At 53.8% G+C, this 19,599-nt stretch overlaps 6 protein-coding genes across 6 annotated transcripts; 3 read left to right on the forward strand and 3 right to left on the reverse strand.

Annotated features, from left to right (window-relative positions):
• Positions 1 to 1,811: 1,811 nt before the first annotated feature.
• BDZ83DRAFT_580165 (F-box protein) lies at positions 1,812 to 3,494 on the forward strand (the record flags this gene model as incomplete). Its single annotated transcript, XM_060505318.1, has 1 exon — positions 1,812 to 3,494. One exon carries the CDS (start codon positions 1,812 to 1,814, stop codon positions 3,492 to 3,494), a length of 1,683 nt encoding a protein of 560 aa, XP_060363756.1.
• A 914-nt stretch (positions 3,495 to 4,408) lies between these two features.
• BDZ83DRAFT_580105 (WD domain-containing protein) lies at positions 4,409 to 6,354 on the reverse strand (the record flags this gene model as incomplete). The annotated part of the gene is made up of 3 exons (XM_060505314.1): positions 4,409 to 5,775; positions 5,828 to 5,955; positions 6,014 to 6,354. 3 exons carry the CDS (start codon positions 6,352 to 6,354, stop codon positions 4,409 to 4,411), a joined length of 1,836 nt encoding a protein of 611 aa, XP_060363757.1.
• A 2,855-nt stretch (positions 6,355 to 9,209) lies between these two features.
• BDZ83DRAFT_652785 (uncharacterized protein) lies at positions 9,210 to 11,793 on the reverse strand (the record flags this gene model as incomplete). Its single annotated transcript, XM_060510554.1, has 6 exons — positions 9,210 to 9,332; positions 9,807 to 9,908; positions 10,515 to 10,552; positions 11,155 to 11,324; positions 11,494 to 11,555; positions 11,686 to 11,793. 6 exons carry the CDS (start codon positions 11,791 to 11,793, stop codon positions 9,210 to 9,212), a joined length of 603 nt encoding a protein of 200 aa, XP_060363758.1.
• Positions 11,794 to 12,971: 1,178 nt separating this feature from the next.
• Positions 12,972 to 15,468, forward strand: BDZ83DRAFT_753214 (uncharacterized protein; the record flags this gene model as incomplete). Its single annotated transcript, XM_060514325.1, has 3 exons — positions 12,972 to 13,297; positions 13,361 to 14,136; positions 14,198 to 15,468. 3 exons carry the CDS (start codon positions 12,972 to 12,974, stop codon positions 15,466 to 15,468), a joined length of 2,373 nt encoding a protein of 790 aa, XP_060363759.1.
• A 929-nt stretch (positions 15,469 to 16,397) lies between these two features.
• Positions 16,398 to 17,625, reverse strand: BDZ83DRAFT_753215 (uncharacterized protein; the record flags this gene model as incomplete). Its single annotated transcript, XM_060514326.1, has 2 exons — positions 16,398 to 16,859; positions 16,954 to 17,625. The coding sequence occupies 2 exons, from the start codon at positions 17,623 to 17,625 to the stop codon at positions 16,398 to 16,400; spliced, it is 1,134 nt and encodes a 377-aa protein (XP_060363760.1).
• A 1,322-nt stretch (positions 17,626 to 18,947) lies between these two features.
• Positions 18,948 to 19,575, forward strand: BDZ83DRAFT_580086 (acetyltransferase; the record flags this gene model as incomplete). Its single annotated transcript, XM_060505312.1, has 2 exons — positions 18,948 to 19,116; positions 19,172 to 19,575. 2 exons carry the CDS (start codon positions 18,948 to 18,950, stop codon positions 19,573 to 19,575), a joined length of 573 nt encoding a protein of 190 aa, XP_060363761.1.
• Between the last annotated feature and the right edge of the window lie 24 nt (positions 19,576 to 19,599).

Here is a 19,599-nt window from a genome sequence, read left to right on the forward strand (position 1 = left end):
TGTCGCTAGGCACGCGACGATGATTGATACTGGTTGTAAGGTTGTAGTGGGCTTGGGTCGCGGCTGGTCGCAAACGCGATGAGGCGCGCAAGACGAGGGGAAAAATGATCGAGGCAGATGCCCAAGGCCTGGAAAGCGGTACTAGATTGGCTGGGCTGTAGGCAGAGACTACGTTATGCAGCAGTAGTCTAGTCGAGTGTTGAGGGCCTCGAGCTGGCCTGGCGCATCGCGAAGAAGCACTCGGAAGGGATGGTATCTTGTCTGTCGACAGCGAGGTCGCGGTGGTTGAGTCTACTTGGGTTTCCCCACGCGCGTATGAGTGCTGCTGCTGCACCTTGACGCGACTGGCAAATAATTACGGGCCACACACTGAGGCTGCTGACCCGATACGCGCTGGTAGGAGCGCAAGCCACTCTGGGCGGTAGGTACATAACAAGTAGTGGCTCGACCTCTCACGTGACCCACTTGAGACTGTATCTGGGTTCTAAGCTATCCGTGGGTACCTTTCTTTACTTCGTGCCTACCTAGTCACCCAATGTGCTAGTATACCTACCTATGGTAGGCGGGTACGCACCAAGTATTTGTATCTAGGTAGCAGTACCCTGGAGACGTCAGCTGCAGCCAAACCCCCACCGGGACTCTTCTGGTTCCAACCAACCAGAGAAGCAGCCAGCAACACCTGCACATTTTACGGGCAGTCACTGAAGTACGGAGCATGGAGTCGAGATTTTAGAGGACTACCTACGTGCCTACCTACCATCAGCAAAAGCTCGGTACTTTACCTTGAAGTCGCGTCCACTTGTCTGTCTTTCCCGTCCCCACTTGTCCTCAAATCCAAGTGCCGTTGTGCTCAGTGCATCCTGGCCTGGTCAGAGACACATATGCAGTACGAATACACTACATACCCATTGATTTCCATCCCTTCAGCAGGATAACTTGACCCCTCGAATCTTGGCTACCTACCGCCACGAAAGCAATAGGAACGCTAAACTAAACATGACAGTCAGGGTCAGATCCTGCTTCAACGCGTGAAATCGCCTGGTGCGAGACCGTCCCGTTCTTGACGCTGGAGTGCGCGATGCGGATCACCCGATAAGCTTTAGATGGCGGAGCTCTTATGCCCTGTGACGTATCACGGAGCGACCCCTGTTGGAAATGTTGGTCCAGCTCCCCGTCGCCAGGCAAGAAATACATCTGCAGCTGCAGCCAGTCAAAGTCTTGCGACATCAACAGTGGCGGTCAATCAGTCAACACGTGTAATTCATCGCCAGCATCCTCAACGTGTTCCAGACCTACCTTAATCTTTTCCACCCTCCTCAACCCTCCTACGCCTTGTCATTTGTGTCCACCCCGCCCTCCCGTATCCGAGTCACGCTGTCAAACTACCGCACAGCTTGTCACCATCGTCAACCTAGCACCTACTAGTCGAAGCCAGCGCTACCTTATCCCGTGCCCTTGCTGCTTGTCCAAACCTTTCTTCTACAAGACATCTTCCATCAGCACCAAACCTGTTCCTGTATCTGCCTCGGCCAAGCTGTGTCTATCAGGTTCATTGTCGAAGCACCTGCTCCAAGCCTCGAGGATCTTGGAATTCATGGCTTGACCCTGGTGAACTCCTCAAATACGTGAGCTCCCCCTTGTTTCCTGTAGTTCTCTCATTCCAATTCTACAAGCGCGCACTTCTCCATCATGGGCCGGCAAATTCACCCGCAAAGACTGACATGTGGCTCAACGTTATCGTAGACCACCGACAGAAATCTAACACAACCAAACGGAGACTTCATCCGGACCGTCTCAGATACCTGCCGAAGATGGAAGAATCAAAGCCAGTAGATTTACCTGGCGCCAAAGGCGATGATATCCAAACGGATAGCGAGGCTGCTTTCACGCCCGACCACACCGAGACACAATCCGCCCTGAGCGGCTCTCCTCCCGACCACGACGGTCTTCATACCCCGACCCTCGGTCCTGTGAACTCGGGTAGCCCCAAGCTTTCGAGACACGGGTCTTTCTCCGGCAGCAGTTCCTACCAAGAGGACTGGGACGTTTTCCCGCCCCTCGACCGCATCTCCGTACTCGATCTTCTCGACAACTTTGCTCTCCCACAGCAGCTGGAGAAGCTGCAAAAGGGGTTCTCTGCCCAGACGCAAAAGGTCCGCAAGTCCAGGGATGCATTCAAGAACAAGAGCCAGCACGCGCGTGAGCGCATGGTTGACGAGTGGCGGCGACGCGTTCCTACCGCCGACGAGCAGCTGGAAAGATACAGGAAGCGGATGCGCACCAGCGTCGACAAGCTGGGAAAGCAATGGAATGACACTAGGGTGGTTACGATGCGCGAGAAGGTCTCATTCATCTTTGGCGTCATGAACATCTTCGTCAGCGGTCTGCTCATGGGCGGATGGCCCGAGTACTTTCACTTGTGGTACACTATCCAAGTGCTGTACTTCATGCCCATTCGATACTTCACCTACCATCGCCGAGGATACCACTACTTCCTGGCCGATCTCTGCTATTTCGTCAACCTGCTACTCGTTCTCAGCATCTGGATCTTCCCTGGCTCGAGACGACTTTTCCTAGCCACCTACTGTCTCGCATTCGGCAATAACGCTGTAGCGATCATCATGTGGAGGAACTCGCTCGTCTTCCACAGTTTCGACAAGGTTACTTCGTTATTCATCCATATTATGCCTTGCGCTACGCTCCACTGCATAGTCCATCTGTGGCCGGCAGATCTTCAGGCCAGTCGTCTAGCTGCCATCTGGGCTCTGAAGCACTCCCCTGCTGGCTCGAGCGGAGGCTACGGGAATATCGTCTCTATGCTTGCCTGGAGCTCCGTTCCATACGCTATCTGGCAGCTTTCCTACTACTTCTTCATTACTGTTCGTCGGCGTGACAAGATTGCTGCCGGTCGACCGACATCCTTCACTTGGCTGCGCAAGTCATACTCCAAGACCTGGATCGGCAAGGTCGTTCTCTCTTTGCCCGATGCTCTGCAAGAATCGGCCTTCATGCTGATTCAGTACTCGTACGCGGTACTCACCATGCTTCCCTGCCCCCTGTGGTTTATGAGCAGGTATGCCTCGGCGGCATTCCTCTCCATTGTCTTCACCTGGAGCGTATACAACGGAGCAACATACTACATCGACGTCTTTGGCACACGCTTCCAAAAGGAGCTCGAAGCACTGAGGGCCGAGGTCAAGCAGTGGCAGAACACACCCGAAATGGGCGGCCAGTCGCCCCTGATGACGCCGAACCCCGAAGGATCCGCGCCGAGTGAGCTGCACCTCGCAAACAGCCAAGACGGGGCAAGTGGTAATCTCAACTCTGCCTACAAGCACGAGAACACGGTGATGGAAGAGAGCATAAAGGCTGGTGTGCAATCCGATCAGATTCCGCTGCTGAGCGAAGAGCTCTCGGCCCAGGGGGTAGCCAGTGGAATTGATGGGGGTGCTAGAGATGTGGCAAAGGAGAGAAAGGCAGCGGGGGCATCTTGAGTTGTCACGTTAAGGAGGAAGGCTCCCTGAGAGCTGGGAGCTATTGACCTGTTATGACCCCTTGAATTTTGGTTCTAAGCGCGAAACGATCATCATGTCACTGCGAGGAGTATGTGGTCTGCCTGTTTTGTCCCATCAAATCGATATCCATTGAATACTCGTGAACTCTTGCTCGTCAATTACTTGTCGTCGTGCTACTTGGTTTGGCCCCGAACAGCGAGGCCAAGTTATGGTCTCCCTTTGGCCCTCTGGGTAGACAGATCTCCCTCCAGTACTCCTAGCGGGATTGTGATATGACAGTCTCATGGACCTTGCACCTCGGAACCTATCACCGATATGTCGAGAACATGATGTGAGCATGAATGGTCTTGTCATTTACGCTTGGCCGAGGAGGGGTTGCCCATATCACCCAACCCCTCAGCCAATACTGTTTGATAGATGCTATTTGAGCGCTTGGGCCTATGGATGGATAAAGATGAGTTCGGCATCTCCCTTTCGTTGAGCAAGCCCCCAACCTTCCACGTGTCCCATGTTCTCAAGCCGTTTGAGCTGAGCTGTGTTGTTTGTTTGGCCGTTTCCTCTCATAAACCATCCGCTGTAAAGCCAGATAATAAGAAGGCTTTGTTAAATCACATTCCCCCCAAAAACATAAAAACCCGAGAAACAACAATGTCCTGTAAGCCCCCACCCCCAATCTGAATGACGCCCATTCCATGCACATGATGCAACCGGTAGCTGGGTATTTACGTTTCCTCTTGCCCATCAACATTTCCCAAGAAACAGAATTCGAGTGCTCGCTCCATATTCCCGCCTGCCACCAGTCCTGTCCGAAGCCGTTATTAACCTCCCCTCGAGCCAAATGAAAAGGGAGATGATGGTATAATGTCGTATGCAGAGCCTACTGCTCCAATCTTCTACCGGATGACGCCCCAGTCAGAGAGTCGCCCTCCGTCGCTATCCTCTCTAGCTCCAGGTCGTCGTCCAAATGCGTTCCAGAATCGTAGTGTCTCATCTCCTGCACCGGTCACAACGGTTCTGCCGTCCGGGCTCATAGCCAGGTAAAGCACACGATACGTGTGTCCAGTGAGACTGACCACCTGCGTCATGGAAGGGTATTTCCAGACGACAATCTGGTTTTGACTATAACCGTGTGTCGAGACAATCTCATTGGAGTTTTTGGACCAGGCAATATTGCAGACCTGGCTGCCAGTGTCGATCTCGTTGATGACAGATCCGCGGACTGTATCGTGGAAAATGATGCGTCGATCAGCCGTACCACCACCTGAAGCCAACAGTCCCCGTTGATGGGGTGACCAGGCAATGGCCTTGACAGCCGCCGTGTGGTCCGAAAACTTCCACAACGGTGTCTCGGAAAGCTTGTCCCACACCATGAGCTTGTTGTCGTTGCCACCGCTGGCAAGCTGGCCATCTTCGCAGTTCCACTTAAGACCGCAAACCTCCTGCTTATGGCCGACGAGCTTTCGAAGCCACTGGTCGGGGGCCCGGACGTCGCGGTGGTAGATCAGACGATCACGAGAACCAGATGTTAGGATGTGAGTGTTCCAAGCCAGGGAGCCCACTCGTGCCGTATGGCCTGTCATCGTTCGCAGTCGCCTTGTCTTTTCAGCGTCCCAGATTTGGACGAGGCCCTTGCCGGTCCCGATAGCAATGTGAGTTCCTTTCTGAATCCATGACACGCTCGTTACCGTATCGTCCTCGAGCGTACACAGCTTGTTGACGCGACTTGTCTGAGCATTCCACATGTAAACACTGGACCCGAGCCCAACTCCTAGCACATTGGCACTGCCCCAATCTACCAAGTTGAGATAGAAATCATCTGCCAAATCAGGCGCGTCGAGAACTTTGTAAGGCACTTTGCTGACCGCCCTCGGTTGCCTCCGCGGGCTAAGCAGCATCTGTTGACTGTTGAAGCGAACTGGCGAAAGGCTGTAGATCTCGGAACGAGTGTCGAGATTGGGACCATGCCGGCTTTGCGGTGTCCTTGACGGCGTTAGATGGCCCGCATTGCTTAGGTTCCGCGGCGACATGTAGGAGAACAGATTCTTGTGGGGAGTGGATGGCGTGAGAGAGGATGGAAGAGAGTTGGTGGAGGCGTTGTTTGGCGGCGTCCGAGACCTCGTTGAATCTCGAATATTGGCTGAGTGCGATGCAGTGGATAAAGTATGCTCAGGAGACATAGTTGGCGGTGTTGCCTGTGGTATTGAGCCTTCGAAGAGCTCTGCGCGGAGCAGCGTCGAAAATGTCCGGTTTGCTTCCTCAGCTAAGAACGGTCAGATTTGTCTTCTGCGTGTGAAGAGGCGTAAATGGCTTACTCTTTTGAAAGTGTAGTTCTCCATGAGGAGTACGCTTCTTTTGTTTGGACGGTGTCGCTGGAGAGCCGTCTTCGTGTAGCAAGTTGAAGCTGGCTTGGAGGTCCTGGCCAGTTCGTGTCGGAATAAATCTGGCAGAAGAGACTTAGTAAATAGTCCTTGGCAATAGTCACGGCGATGTGCATCTACCTGTCGCCATTGATTCTCTGGCGCTTCCGGTGTGGGCTAGCACCAGGTGTGCTTTCCCTCTGTGACCGGTGGTGCATCTCACGTAGCAAAGCACTGTCGACGGCGTCGGGGTCGAAAGCACTGGACCGAGCTGATTCACTAGGTCTTCTGCTGTGTTGAGTCTTGCGCTGGTTTGTATTTTCCAAATATTGACGGTTCTCGAGGAGACCTCTGTCGGAAGGAGGGGGGGGTGTTGCGAAGCGAGTGGGTGTCGCGGTTGCGGAATTGCTTGCATCAGCTACTGGTCTTTTGATGGAACCAGAAGCGCCGAGAGCAGCTGAAGAATCGGTCGGAAGAGGCATCTTGACTTTCTTGCGACATACAACGGAGACAGTCCGTGAGGGTTGCGCGAAGAGGCTGAAGTCTAGCGAAGGCGGCTGGGACGAGCGTCGTCGGGGGATGTGGCGGGGAATGATAGAGCACACCGGGCAAGCACCGACACCAGTGCGGGCCTCAGAGAGCGGTGGTGTTGTCGTCGCAGTCGCGACGAAAGCTATTGAAATGATGCGCTCGCAGTATTCGGAGAATGATGTCGTTGCTCGAATTGTCGGCGAGTCGTTTTGATCGGTCGGCGCGGCATACGAATCACCACCTTATCCCTGACGGCGGTGTTCAAATCGTTGTCGTTCGCATGCTTTTCCCTCAGGCGGTCGCAAGATCTTGGGCGCCGGCGGCAAGATGCTGGGATTAATGGCGCAAAACGGGTCGAAAAAATAATTAGTCGAGAGAGAAGAACGAGAAGACAGCAAGATGGGCGTCGACGGGTGATGAAAGGCTGTCGAACGTTGGATTGAGTGCAGATTCGAGATGTCTGAGGCCACGGGGTGCAGGCTGGAGTCGCAAGAAGCGGCAAGAGCCAGCGGCGGGAGGAAGGTACGGTGATGAGTGGTTGGGCGGGTAGGAAGGTGCAAGGCAATGGAGGTACCAGGTGAGGTAGGTAGGTGCGGCAAGGTCAGTATGTACTCCGTACCTCAAGGCGACTAGCACCGCGGTGGTGAAGTGCAGCGGTTCTAATCGTGACGGGAAGGGGTTCAGCGGCCAGTAAGGTGCAACCCGTCCAATACTGGTTATGGTCTATCACCCAACCTCACTCAGGCAAGCATGCCAGGGCAGAACGGGTTGTTGTCGGGGCGGGGGGAGGGGACTCTCACTCAGAGGATGAAAACCACGAAACTCAAGGGCGTCGAGGAGGTTGAACTGGGGGAGTCGCGGCAAAGGGAGAGACGCTTATCTTGTTAGGGCTTTAGCGTCGACGGCAGAGCAACAAGAACAACAGCGGTGGTCCCTTCGGCCGCTGTCTGGGTAAGGTACGCGGGCACGCAGCATGCAGCACGCACTTCCATCTAGGCACCTTACGTGCTTACCTGAGTTGGGTCCTGTTTGGTGGTTTCCAGAGGTACCTTGGAGGTGCACTTTGGCCCTTGGACGCGACTGGCGAGGGAAGAGAAAGGGCGTCTGGCGTGACTGGCGTCAGTAGGTCCCGCACGGCAGGGTGGGGAGGGAGGGGGACAATAACATTGACCGACATCCCAAGGGGGAATCGGGACGGGGAGACAAGACTGGGGGTGGGATGGCGAACAACAACAACAACAAACAGCCCGTCCCCGTCGCTTGCCGTTCAAGGGTCAGCGCGATCCAATGTTAGAACTTAGCACAGAGTTGATGTTTCTTTCCTCACCTCTTCTTACAACGCCCGAGCAAGCAACATGAGGCAGAACAAACAATCAAAAGTAGCATACAGAGTACCTAGGCTTTAGTTATTGACTTTTGCTTCCAGTATTCGTCCAGGAAACCATATCAATAGTTGCTCAACCCTGGCTTGCTTGCTCATTATAGTTCTATTACGTGCAGATCCCACAACAACACTTCGCCATCACAATATTATGTTATTTCGACTCGTGCGCCTTTCTGGCCTCTCACTTATATAAGGCACCTCACTATAAGTTAAGGAATACCTTAGGTAGGGACTTGCTGAAAGAAAGCTACAGTAAGATTGACCATAGTGTCAAGATTGTCAATTACCTTATGAGAGATGGAAGCAATTGCTTCTTGGAATTGTGCACGCAATCTACGCTTGCGAGTTCCCTAGGATGAAGATCATCATTCCACGTGCTTCTTCGAGATGCAGACCACGCTGAGCTATCGAGACTTAGGTAGACTTCAATAAGAGTGTTTATTGAGATTGGGAAACGCCCTCACACCCACCCACACTCAGAGACAGAAGAAGCTATGCAAGGCACAGATGGGACGGTACGGGACGAGACAAGACCAAAATGGGATGGCAGCCGCGATGAAACGCCCCTTGTTGTCCATGTGGAAGTAAGTTGGCGTCAGGTTTGGGTTGTTTGTGTGTATGGACAAAACCATGTCTTCACGCTTTCCCCTCTTCCATCGCGCTTCCATACTACACGGGAAGAGCATTGTCGCGTCGCCAGTCTTGTCCAAAAATAAAGGCCGCGTTGCATTCCAGCTAGGACGATTCCCGCCTCCCTTGCGCAAAGAGGGGGCTGGGAGAATTGTTTTTGTTTGTGTGTTTTTTTTCCTTTCTGGTCAACCTAGGTTTCAATGGTCCAAATTCGGGCCATTGAGCACCTGCCGCACCTAGCCTTCTAGCACCTTCGGGAACTCGCAGCCAGTTGACACGTGCTGGGCGCTTTGTTTTGGCCCCTTGGGTGGAGACCTCCAGCGGTACACCAGGACAAAGCTAAGAAGGCCAGCCTCCGCGGTATCACAGAAGCCAACCGATGGAATTTCGTAAACAATAGTACTGACCGTTAACTATCCATTCACCAAAAGACAACAACAGTATTATCATCGACCGTGTTTTACTGATAGGATGAGAGACTGAGCGTAGATGAGATCCAGGAGACTCACCCTCGATGCTGATTGATTTTTAGTTGCGGACATGACGCTCAAATGCTCAAGCTAAGGGCCCTTACCTTACGTCATTCAATGCTCATACAGGACGATGATAAACAATAGCGGGTAGCAGTAGCCACGCGATGCAACGCGTTTCTTCGCGTAAAGCACTCTCGCGCTCCCAAAAAGGGGTCGCACAACGTGTTACTGGACAGTTTGGATATGATGATGCGCACTGCCACGTTTCACTGTATAGTGCCAGTCTATATTAGATAAGCAGGCATGTGCTGCTAAGGACTCATCTCCAATGCTTATGTAAGGTCTCAGCTGCACTGAGCTTTCGTCCGGATAGACTGGCAGCGACGCTCTCCAAATCCCACCCAAATGCAAGAACCTTGAGATGATCTACGGATACGGATGCCTAGCAATTCATGTCATCTACGGATAATCCCTTCCAGCCATGCAGCCTTCCTTCATGCACAACACTCAATAACCCAGCACCAAAATTTTCGCTACTTGACGATCCATACGCCGTAGCACACACGGCGCACCTTCGCCCCCCACGCCCCTGCAGAAGAGCTGATCAGGAGATGGCCTGGCATTAGGTATCCTCAGACTGATACACAGGATACATAGCCTTTTCGGGACAGAAAGAAGCTCTTCGAGTGCCTCCCGCCAATCTTCCCAATTTGACATGCGGCTTTTGACTCGTTGGCCACATGCAATGATCCAAGTCCAACAAGCAGATCCCTCTCAATCCCCAGTTTCCATGCGGGTACCTGGCATATTTGCTCGACCGAACTCTCGGAACCCCATCAGCCGTTCACAGCTCGTATGAAGCTAATTTGCTATTTGTAAGGCAGGTCCCCGGTGGAAATCAGCTCTCCCCGCTTACACGAGCTGTCAGGGTCAAACGCGAGACGGCAAGTACAGAGTACAGACTACTGATACAGATAGAGTTTGCTCGAGGCTCTTGGATCAACGGCTTTCGCCTTGTCTACAAAGCCATTCCCGGTACAATTACAGAAGGGGTCCAAAGAACGTGGGAAACTAAACAACCTCCGGTTCCCGTCTTTTTCGCATCCTTGTCCGAGAAACCAACAGCGCTTTGGCCATTACACCTGGTAGCCCTTGAGCCCCTTCGTCAGGAGGCAATGCTATGTATTGCTGGCTGTATCCGTCAACAACCAGAGAGGACGTGTGATCTTCGCCCATTATACGCTAGAACAGATTCAGCTCGCATTTTGGGAGTGGACTTGCCTTGACAGACAGCGTCATCCCTGATTGCCATGATGACCAGGTACACCCGCCACTCAACACTAATCCGCACCGCAATACTTCGTACCGTCCACATACCGGTACTCCGCCTTCCAAGGTTCGCAAGGCCACGAGCCGGCAATGCTTCGTTCCGGACGCATTTTGGTGGGACGTCGACGGTGGCATACTGGCACTACTGAGAAAACGCTTCCCGTCACAGTTTTGATCTCCTCCAGACTCCATCACTCATGCAGCCCAGTCTCCGAAGCTCCGGTAGCTGATTTGCTCTTCCCTCATGCCGTCGGCAACGTGAGCTTTGTTCCGCTCTGCCGCGTGGGTGTCTTACTTCGGGACCTTGGCGATCCATCTCGCCGCGTGCTCTTTCTATGTAATACAATTGAACCATCCGCAGATCATCGACGAGATATGACCTGTTATGTTGGAAACCAGTTGCTCGATGCGAGAAGTGATAGCCCTACGAATACCGAGGAGTCAACCCTCATGATACCGAAACCCCACGTGCGCCAGTAGCTCAGTGGCGGGACCTCAAACAGCATTGATTGACAAAGACGCGGGCAAACTCCCGGTATAACATCAGGGAGACAATCCATCTGTTCGCGATTAACGAGAGATCGCGATACCGGCAACACAGATTCACGACTCAGGTAACGCATTCCGGTTGTTCTCGACCGTTTGTAATTACTTTGTGGTAGCGAATTAATCGTATGGGAGATTCGAAATCATCTCCAGTCCATCTTCGAAAATGATATAGTCCGACCGCCGATTCAGGCTTCAGATCGCAGCTCCGAGGATCGAGGGGATCGAAGAAAGCACGGGCATCGAAGAAATGCAGCCTGGCTCCTTTCCCACGGTAAGCTCTACCATGCTCCAAGGTATCGGTCCCAAACATTGGAGCGAGCGATATGACGCGAAAGTTGATTAGGAGATAGTCCCATATACTAGCTCGACTGTCAAATGGCACTCACCAGGCCGTGAGCGCCGCCCTTTTGCCCGATTAGGATACTGGTCGAGGTCCGGGTCCTGGGCCGCAGTGGGGCCGGGGCCGAATTGGTCCAAGTCTCGAAGCGTGGGATTCATGGGGGTCCTGGACTCCTGGAGGTCCCTCGACACATCCTTGCTGGGGCCCGCCTCGAGACTGGAGAAAGCCAAGAGAGTCCGAGTCTGCAACTTCTTCGCTCCCACGGTTCGCTGAAGAAATCTCGATTCTCAACCCCCAGCACCCCCGTCTTTGCCAATTGAGGTAGCACAGACAGTGTTGCTTTCTTCCATCTTCACGCCCAATCCTACACTATCTAGCTACGTACTGTGGAAATGTGGTCAACAAGACTGCCATGGTCAACCTGCAGGACACACGACGCCCTGAATTCTACAGAAGACCCCAGGCAACTCTCTTGCCGAAGTTTCGTCTTGCCCTTTCCTCGACCATTGCTGTTGCGGTGAACATGGTGAAATCCCACCACTGGAAGGCCACCTCTTGCAGCAAGAGGTACAAGTACCTTAGCATCTTTCACGGCCACTGCCTGAGTCAAGATGCCAGCAGAAGAGGCAAGCGTAGCAGGGGAGTAAACGGACACGGAAACAGAGAATGGTGTGTACTGGTACATTGTCGAAAGGAGATAACCATATTGCATATGCACTCTGGTCACTCTACTACCTCCCGAAACTAACCTAATGCTAGGAAGCTGGTTGTGCTTCCCCGTCAAAGCCCGTCTATGATCTATCTCCTGGCTTGACATCGCCGTCTATCAATCTCTTACTCAGCATGGCTAATGGCAGGCCTGACGTCTTCATTGGTAACACTGCAGAGCGCGCGAATCATTTTGCAAGTGCCGATTTGGGTCGGAACATTCATGTCGCCCCCCTTTAGCCTTCTCTTGACATATCAGGATGGCCCTGGCATCACCGAACCGTTGACAAGAAAACTATGGATGACGACGGCTTGGTTCACCCGAACCAAAAAGCCCCCAAAGACCGTGCAGTGTCCGTGGCTCAGATGAGCAATGGGACTAACCCCAACCCGTCGGCGAATGTCTAGGTTCTGCCAGAAAACCAAACAAAGACTGCCCGGCGTCCAGGTTCTGGCCTCTTCAGCCTTCAGAAATCTCTTTTGCAAGGTCAGGAGCTATACTCAGCTCTGCTAGTGGGCGATCATTCTCCGCTCGGCTGTCGAATGGCATTCCCCCATAACCACACATCGTGGGAACCTCTTTCTCACGCAGACTACTGCAACGCAACGCTGTGGGTTTTCAACCATTCTTGTTTGATTGCCGCCAATGTTGGCGCCTTGCTGGGGACCCAGCCTTGAAAGAGAGCAGGGGACGGGTTCACGGGTACCTGACGAAGAGTACGTTGGTTCTATCACATATGTGGGCAAATGTGCCTGACATGCCCGCTTGCGCTTCTTCCGCCTCGCCCGTCAATAGTTTAGTATCGGCGTCCGTCGATCTATGGTCTCGCACACCCTCCTAGCTTGCTATCTGCTTCGTCTCTGCCGAGCCCCTCTCCTTTGATCACCTCCCCGCTGTTCTATACGGCGCCGTCCTGCTCGCTGGCTGGATGACGTTGCGGGATTGCCCATGGCTGGAGCGCCCCACGGCTATCTTCCTTTGACATTTGATGCTCATCCTCTTTTCCCACGATCAGCCTTCGTCCAAAGCCCAATATAAACCCTTCTCCGTTTCCCCCAACGCCCGTGGCAATGCCCCAATCAACAGATACATCTCCGGCTCGTGATCATTCTGGACCACGTTCTGTATTAGCACTATTCCGGCGAAAGAAGCACATGGCTCAGGTCGCTGCCGCCCACAACACAAATCACCGCCGACACAGGCACGGTGAACTCACGCAACCTCAAATGAACGGCTACAGCTCTCTCAGTGTCACGTCTCTGCACAGTCAGAAGCAGCAACAAGTAGACTTTGACGAAGGCGGCGCCGATATTCCCGACATTCCACTGAAGCGTCCAGTCACCAAGATGCATCAGGACCGCCCCTTGAACCCGTCAAGGTTCCAAGAGGCTTGGGAGGACGATGAGGATAGGAACTGGACCGCACATCATGGACACGGGCCCATCAATCCCAATACCATAGCTCCTCGGCCAGATAGAAGGTAAGAGGAGAGATGTATCTCTCGTATATGTCGAGGGCAATGCCGGCTAACACCTCACCAAAGTGCTGTTCGTTCTCCTGATATTCCCCCAAGAGAAAGAGGCAGAGTCAAGTCTCCCGAGCCTCTCCACGTTCAGCAGCGACAGATGTCCTCCAGCCCACCAAGAAGCCCGAGAACGCGGTCCTCAAGGTCCAGGGCCAACTCCACATCGTCCTCATATCAAACGAACAACACATCACTCCCAGCTCTCCAGACCAAAGGCGCCGGTGATGACGAGATTCTCGAGCCCTTGGCAGAAGAGGAAGTTGAGCCCGGCTCCTTCGATCTTGTAGTCCCATCTCATGGCGACAACGGACAGTATTCGCTGGAAACTCGCTCCGAGCTCCTCTTCTCGAAAGACCATCTGCAGGCCATTTTTGATGATCACTTACTGCTCCAACGGTTTACCGATTTCCTTCACCATGCCCGACCCGACTCGCTCCCCCTATTGACTTACTTCTTGGACTGCTTGAAAGCACTCCGGGCCATTGCATATGCGAACGCGATCGCAGGCGGCCTCGACACTCTGCCCGGGCACGAGTTCACAATGGCCAACACCGACAGTACGATCAACAGCTCCTTGAGAAAGAAGGCCGAAGCTGCTTTCGACGTGCTCGTTCAGCAAGATCTTCCCGCCTACATCACCCATACCTGGATTCAGACCGTCAGCGTGTCTATCAAGAGGCGTATCACAGGTACCCTTCCGGTTCAGCTCAGGGAAATGTCCGAGGGTTTGGCAGAAGTGTTTTGCTTGACGGATCCTTCGAGAAACGACAACCCCATCGTCTTTGCTTCCGAGGGTATGCATACACTTCCTTCTCATATTACCCGTCTTACTTAGCAGCTGACCATTGCCTACAGAATTCCACCGCACGACTCAATACGGCATGAACTATGTCATTGGCCGCAACTGCCGTTTCCTTCAAGGTCCAAAGACCAACCCCTTCAGTGTACAACGTATCCGTGACAAGATCCTGGCTGGAAAAGAGCACTACGAAACCTTCCTCAACTACCGCAGAGATGGCTCCCCATTCATGAACCTCCTCATGGTGGCGCCGCTTTACGATAGTCGCGGCACAGTCCGCTATTTCATCGGCGCTCAAGTCGACGTCTCCGGTCTCGCCAAAGAAAGCTCGGGTCTGGATGCCCTGCAGAACCTAGTCGTCGAGAAGGAGGCCGTCGGCACCATCAACGGCCAAAACCAGCAGCAGCAGCGACACGACAACGAGGAAGAAAAGGACGAGTTCGAGGAGCTAAGCGAAATGTTCAACATGAACGAACTCGAAACCGTACGCAGACGCGGCGGAAACATGCACCGCGTCCCACAAGACGAAGGCCAGGCTGCATCCTCGATAAACTGGCAAAAGCCACGCATCCTAATTCAGGACGAGTCCTCCTCCGTCCACCAGTCCAACCCAGCCGTGCCTTTGACGAGCGGCAAGCTCTCCGGCGTCTACGAGCACTACCTACTCGTCCGGCCCTACCCCAGCCTCCGCATCCTCTTCGCCTCCCCCTCCCTCCGCCTCCCGGGCATCCTCCAGTCCAACTTCATGGACAGGATAGGCGGCTCCAACCGCGTCCGCGACGGCCTCTCCCAAGCCTTCGCCGACGGCCACGGCGTCACCGCCAAAGTCCGCTGGCTGACCAAGTCTAACAGCGAAGGCCGCGTCCGCTGGATCCACTGCACGCCCCTGCTGGGCAGCAACTGCGCCGTAGGCGTCTGGATGGTCGTCCTCGTCGACGACGAGTCCGAGGCCGGCATGAAGCGGGGCAACCAGGCGCCGCCCGTAGACGGCCGGCTCCGAAGGGCCCCCGGCATCGCGCAGCAGTTCCAGCAGCAGCAGCAAGCTGGGTCGCAACACCGCCCCTCTGTTGACGACAAAATGTCCCTCTCGAGCTTCGCCGCCATGAACCGCGCCCGCGACGAGGTCCAGGTCGATGCCCCCGCCGACTTTGACGTCGACGTTCCCTCCGAGCGCCCTGGCAGCCGCGCCAGCCGCGCGAGCAAGTCGAGTCGACTCAGTCGGGGTCCCGTCAGTGCGCAGCGTCGGCCTCTGATCCCGGGCGGTTTCGATGACACCGACGGAGGGCCATCCCGGCCTGCGTATACCGTAAGGCTGGAGGAGGATTAGTCAGACATGAGTCTGGTGCACATTCTCTCTGTCTCTGTGTTTCCTTGCAAAATTCCTTGCTTTCCCCAAGATGGGCGGTGTTCCGGAGGCGCCGTTGGTGCTGATCTATTTGATACCATTACAATTCTGTGCATTATTTTTTAGCCTTTGTTATATCGGAATCTTTCTCTACAGCGCTGATATAAGTCTCCTATATACCTGATGGAATCGGAGGAAAATAATAACAAACTAATCTCACATCACACAGGGGCTGCCGCCGACCTGCATACATGACTCACATTGTGTGTGCGAAAGCTGTAGAGCAAAACTTATCGTTATTGCCAATTTACAGCTGGCCACATGAAAATAAGAATTACTCATATTCGCCGTGTTAACATTCCCAAGCTGGACATTGCGCCGCCCGTGATGAACTGCTTGCCCGCCCTGGCCCTGCGGAGTCATACGATGCGACTCAGCTTCCGGTAGGAGTCTCCGAAGTTATGGCAGTATCGCGTAACTCGACTTCCAACCGGTTTGACTTTGAATCTTTTGCATCCTGTCATCTGGTCCTTGACTTTGCGCCGCAAAAGAATTGAGCCGAAAAAGAGTAGAGTTTGTGTAGCTTCAAAATCAGAACTCTACTGCCAGCTTTAATATTTCTTCCCTTCGGAGAGGTAACGAGACCTGCTTAGGCATGGCTCTTCATGTTTCATCGACTCGTAAAATTCATGTAGTCTAACAAGTTTGCGAGCGCTGGGAATTCCGCCGAAGATCCCGGATCTACCCAAAAGCACGCCCTTGATCTCTATCGCCCGCCAGACCCAGACCTCAATATCCAGTATTAGCCAGCCTCCGGGAACGTGAGTAATCCGCCTCTCGAACCCGCCTTGGCAAACCCCCTAGTCGCTCCTATCAGATCTTTCATCCCGTAAAGTACGTATAAAACGTGTCTAGGCCTGTGCAGCGCCGGCTTGCTCCAGTAGGCGGGCCCGCCAGCTGTTGCATACTTCCTCAAACCCTCCGACAACATCTCCGCATACGCCCGCGCACTCGCGGTTGGCCAACCTCTCGCTCCAGTTACCTCGGTTGATCCACCTCTCACCCTCTTCCCGGAGCTCTTCTTCCCTCTTGATCTCGGCTACCAGCTCTTTGGCGCTCTTCAACCGACGCGTGGCCGTTGTGGTTGTTTGCCTGGACATGTGGAGTGTGTCTGAGAGGTAGTTGAGGCTCTGGACGAGGTCCGACGTGAGGGTGTGGAGGGCTGTGAGGGAGTCGTAGGCTTTCGTTGTCGGTCGCGGCATCGACTCGGACAGCTCGATTAAAAGGGGAAGCAGCTCATCGATGGTCTCCGAGTCCGGCGGTGGAACGAGTGGAGAGAGGAGCGGGAAGGTCAAGTTGTGTAGTTGGCGAGTCTGGTGAGTCAAGTGGGTAGTGAGGGCGGAATGAGCGGTGATGAGTCTACTTTGGTTAGCCAATGACCACAGATGCGGGTGAACCGTCTCGAACTTGCCTTGTCGCACTGCCCTCAACGCCGGCTTGCGAGCCCAAGTCCCTCAAGCCTTCTGTTACCCGGCTGAAAACACCATCCGTAGGTCCTCCATTACTCTCAGTACCCCTCCTCGCCAAAGACTCGACAGCATCCATCTTAGCAACGAGGCTGGGCAGCATACCGGGAGAGTCAAGATCAGACTCGGATCCATATTCGCTCCCGTCGTATTCACTCCCGCTCCGTCGATGGCCACGTTGAGCGGCTGGTGGTGGCCCAAGGTTGAAGTTCTTCCCCTTGCCGCCGGCTTCGCCGAGACTCGTAACATCGACCCCGCTGTCCCGTATTCCTTCAAAGGTGGCTTCTTCAACGTTGATATTTGGCGTCCCGCTTCCGTTGTTTTCGGCGTTGTTTGTCTCTTCTTCGTAGTATTCTCCTTCGTCTCCAGAGTCGGAGAAGGCGTCGGCCAGTTCATCGGCAAGATTGCCTAGGCCGTTGCCTCCGTCCATGCCTCCGCTCGCATATGAGATATCCAGGGCGTCTTGGTTGTTGAAGCTGCTGCGCAAGGGCGTTGCGGGATCGGCGGAGGACCTGGATGTTCGTCTATTTTGAGGGGAGGAGTTGACACTGTTGTACTGGTACGAGCCGTCAACGCCCGAATGGTTGCGCGAGTGTCCCGGAGTTTGTGGCATCTTGACGGTGTGACGAGGGAATGAATGTTGCGATCGGTCGGTCGGCGAGAGCAACGGCGGACGTGTTCGGTCAAGCCGTCCAAGCAGCGCTTTATGATGAGAAAATGCCGGGTCGATGACGCTCCGTAACGTATGTGTGCTGGCAGTCCAAACAGTCAAGTATGAACGCAATGTTGTTGCTTGTCTGTCCCGGGGTTGCTGGTGCAGTGATAAACAACAGGGGTTGTCGCATCAAATACACGGCAAGGAAGATCCAGGTGGAGATGGGTGCGGGAAGCGTGTAAAGATGGTCCAGCACCGGGAAAACAGCAGTCGTGCAAAAATTGGGCTTTCTTGACAGCAGTCTAGGCGGAGCAGAAATCAGTATTGGCGGCCCATCCCATGCATGGAAGTCAGGGAATGTTGTGTATTGGTCTGGTGGCCGTGGGCGAGGTTGAGATTATCACTGGTTTTATTAATTTCAGAGGCGGGCTGATATCGGTTCGGCGCCAGCGATCCAATTAATGCAATCCGGCGGGCTCTGCTTTGTTGTTTGATTTATCGGAAGAGAGATGGATGGAGACTATGTTGTAATGGGAGAGAGAGCCCTTGCGCCTGTGCGTCACTCACTGGACCTTTGGGTTTTGGCGGTGGACATGGGCTCAAAGAAATCTCCGGGAGAAAATATTGTCGAAGAAATGAAGATCATACTCGTCTTCCTGTGGCGCTTCGAGGCTCCTAAGGCAATACTGCCGACGGACCCCTGGTACTGTGTCTCAGAAACTCTGACCGCTGACACTGAATCTGAATCTATCTGGAAGGGGGAGGGTGTCACTCCTGCTAATACTGCCAGTGGCAGACGTGTGGTGGTCCCTGCATCTGGCTGATGTATCTTTCACGTGCTGCAACTGGGAAAAGATACTTGACAGAGATGCACGCGCTGGAGCCTCAGGTCGGCACAAGAAAATAAAAAAAAAAACACGCTCCCGTCTTTCGTGCTTCTCCTCCATTAGCCAGAGGTGGAATGTGGTGGAGTCTGGGCCGTTATCGTCCCTTATCTGGTGCCACCGAACACAACCTAGAAGCCGCAAGACAGCTCCGAAAAGCTCCTTCTTAGTACTACAGCAGCTATTGATGAGGCAGTAACACCGATTCCGACTCGACCTCCTGTCCTGAAGCTTTATTTGAGTACTTATTCTCCCGAACCGTCTTACACTCCTTACTGTTTGCTACAGCTCCTTTACAATTGCCATCTCCCGACGTCGTCGACCCCTCCCTTGCCGCCTGGAACCCCCCCTCCGTACCTCAATTGATCGCCGGCCGCGCCATTCACTCCGGCAGCCATGGCAACCTTTCGCCGCTTCCGTCCTGACGATGTCAACAAGTTCTCTAAATGCAACCTTGACCCTTTAACCGAGACGTATGAGCTGGCATTTTACCTCCAGTACCATGCCAAATGGCCAGCCATGTTCCAGGTCTGCGAGGACATGAACGGCAATATCATCGGTTACAGTATGTTTGTGATCACAGCTACGCTTTGCTCGACTTGTCTGACTTGATACTTTAGTCATGGGCAAGCTGGAGTCATCGCCCGACGTCTACAAATACTCTGAACACTACCTTCCCTGGCATGCCCACATCACCGCTCTGACCGTTGCGCCAGAGGCGCGAAGACTGGGTATCGGCAAGATTCTCTCCGAACAGCTGGAAGCCGCAGCCGACGCCAACGAAGCCTGGTTCGTTGACCTGTTTGTTCGCACAAGCAATCACAAGGCAATCACATTCTACAAGAGCATGGGTTATAGCGTCTTCCGCGTGGTCAAAGATTACTATGGCGACCATGCTACAGACCCTACCCGCGACGGCGAGGACGCTTATGACATGAGGAAGCCAATGAAGAGGGACGTCAAGCTCGAGCATATTAGGGACGACGGGGAGAAGCACGAGGTTGACCCATCTGATGTCTGGTGAAAAGCACAAAGCATCAATTCTAGC

The sequence above is a fragment of the Colletotrichum acutatum genome, assembly GCF_030867785.1.
Source record: "Colletotrichum acutatum strain CBS 112980 chromosome Unknown BDZ83scaffold_61, whole genome shotgun sequence".
In the NCBI taxonomy this organism is placed as follows: Eukaryota; Fungi; Ascomycota; class Sordariomycetes; order Glomerellales; family Glomerellaceae; genus Colletotrichum; species Colletotrichum acutatum.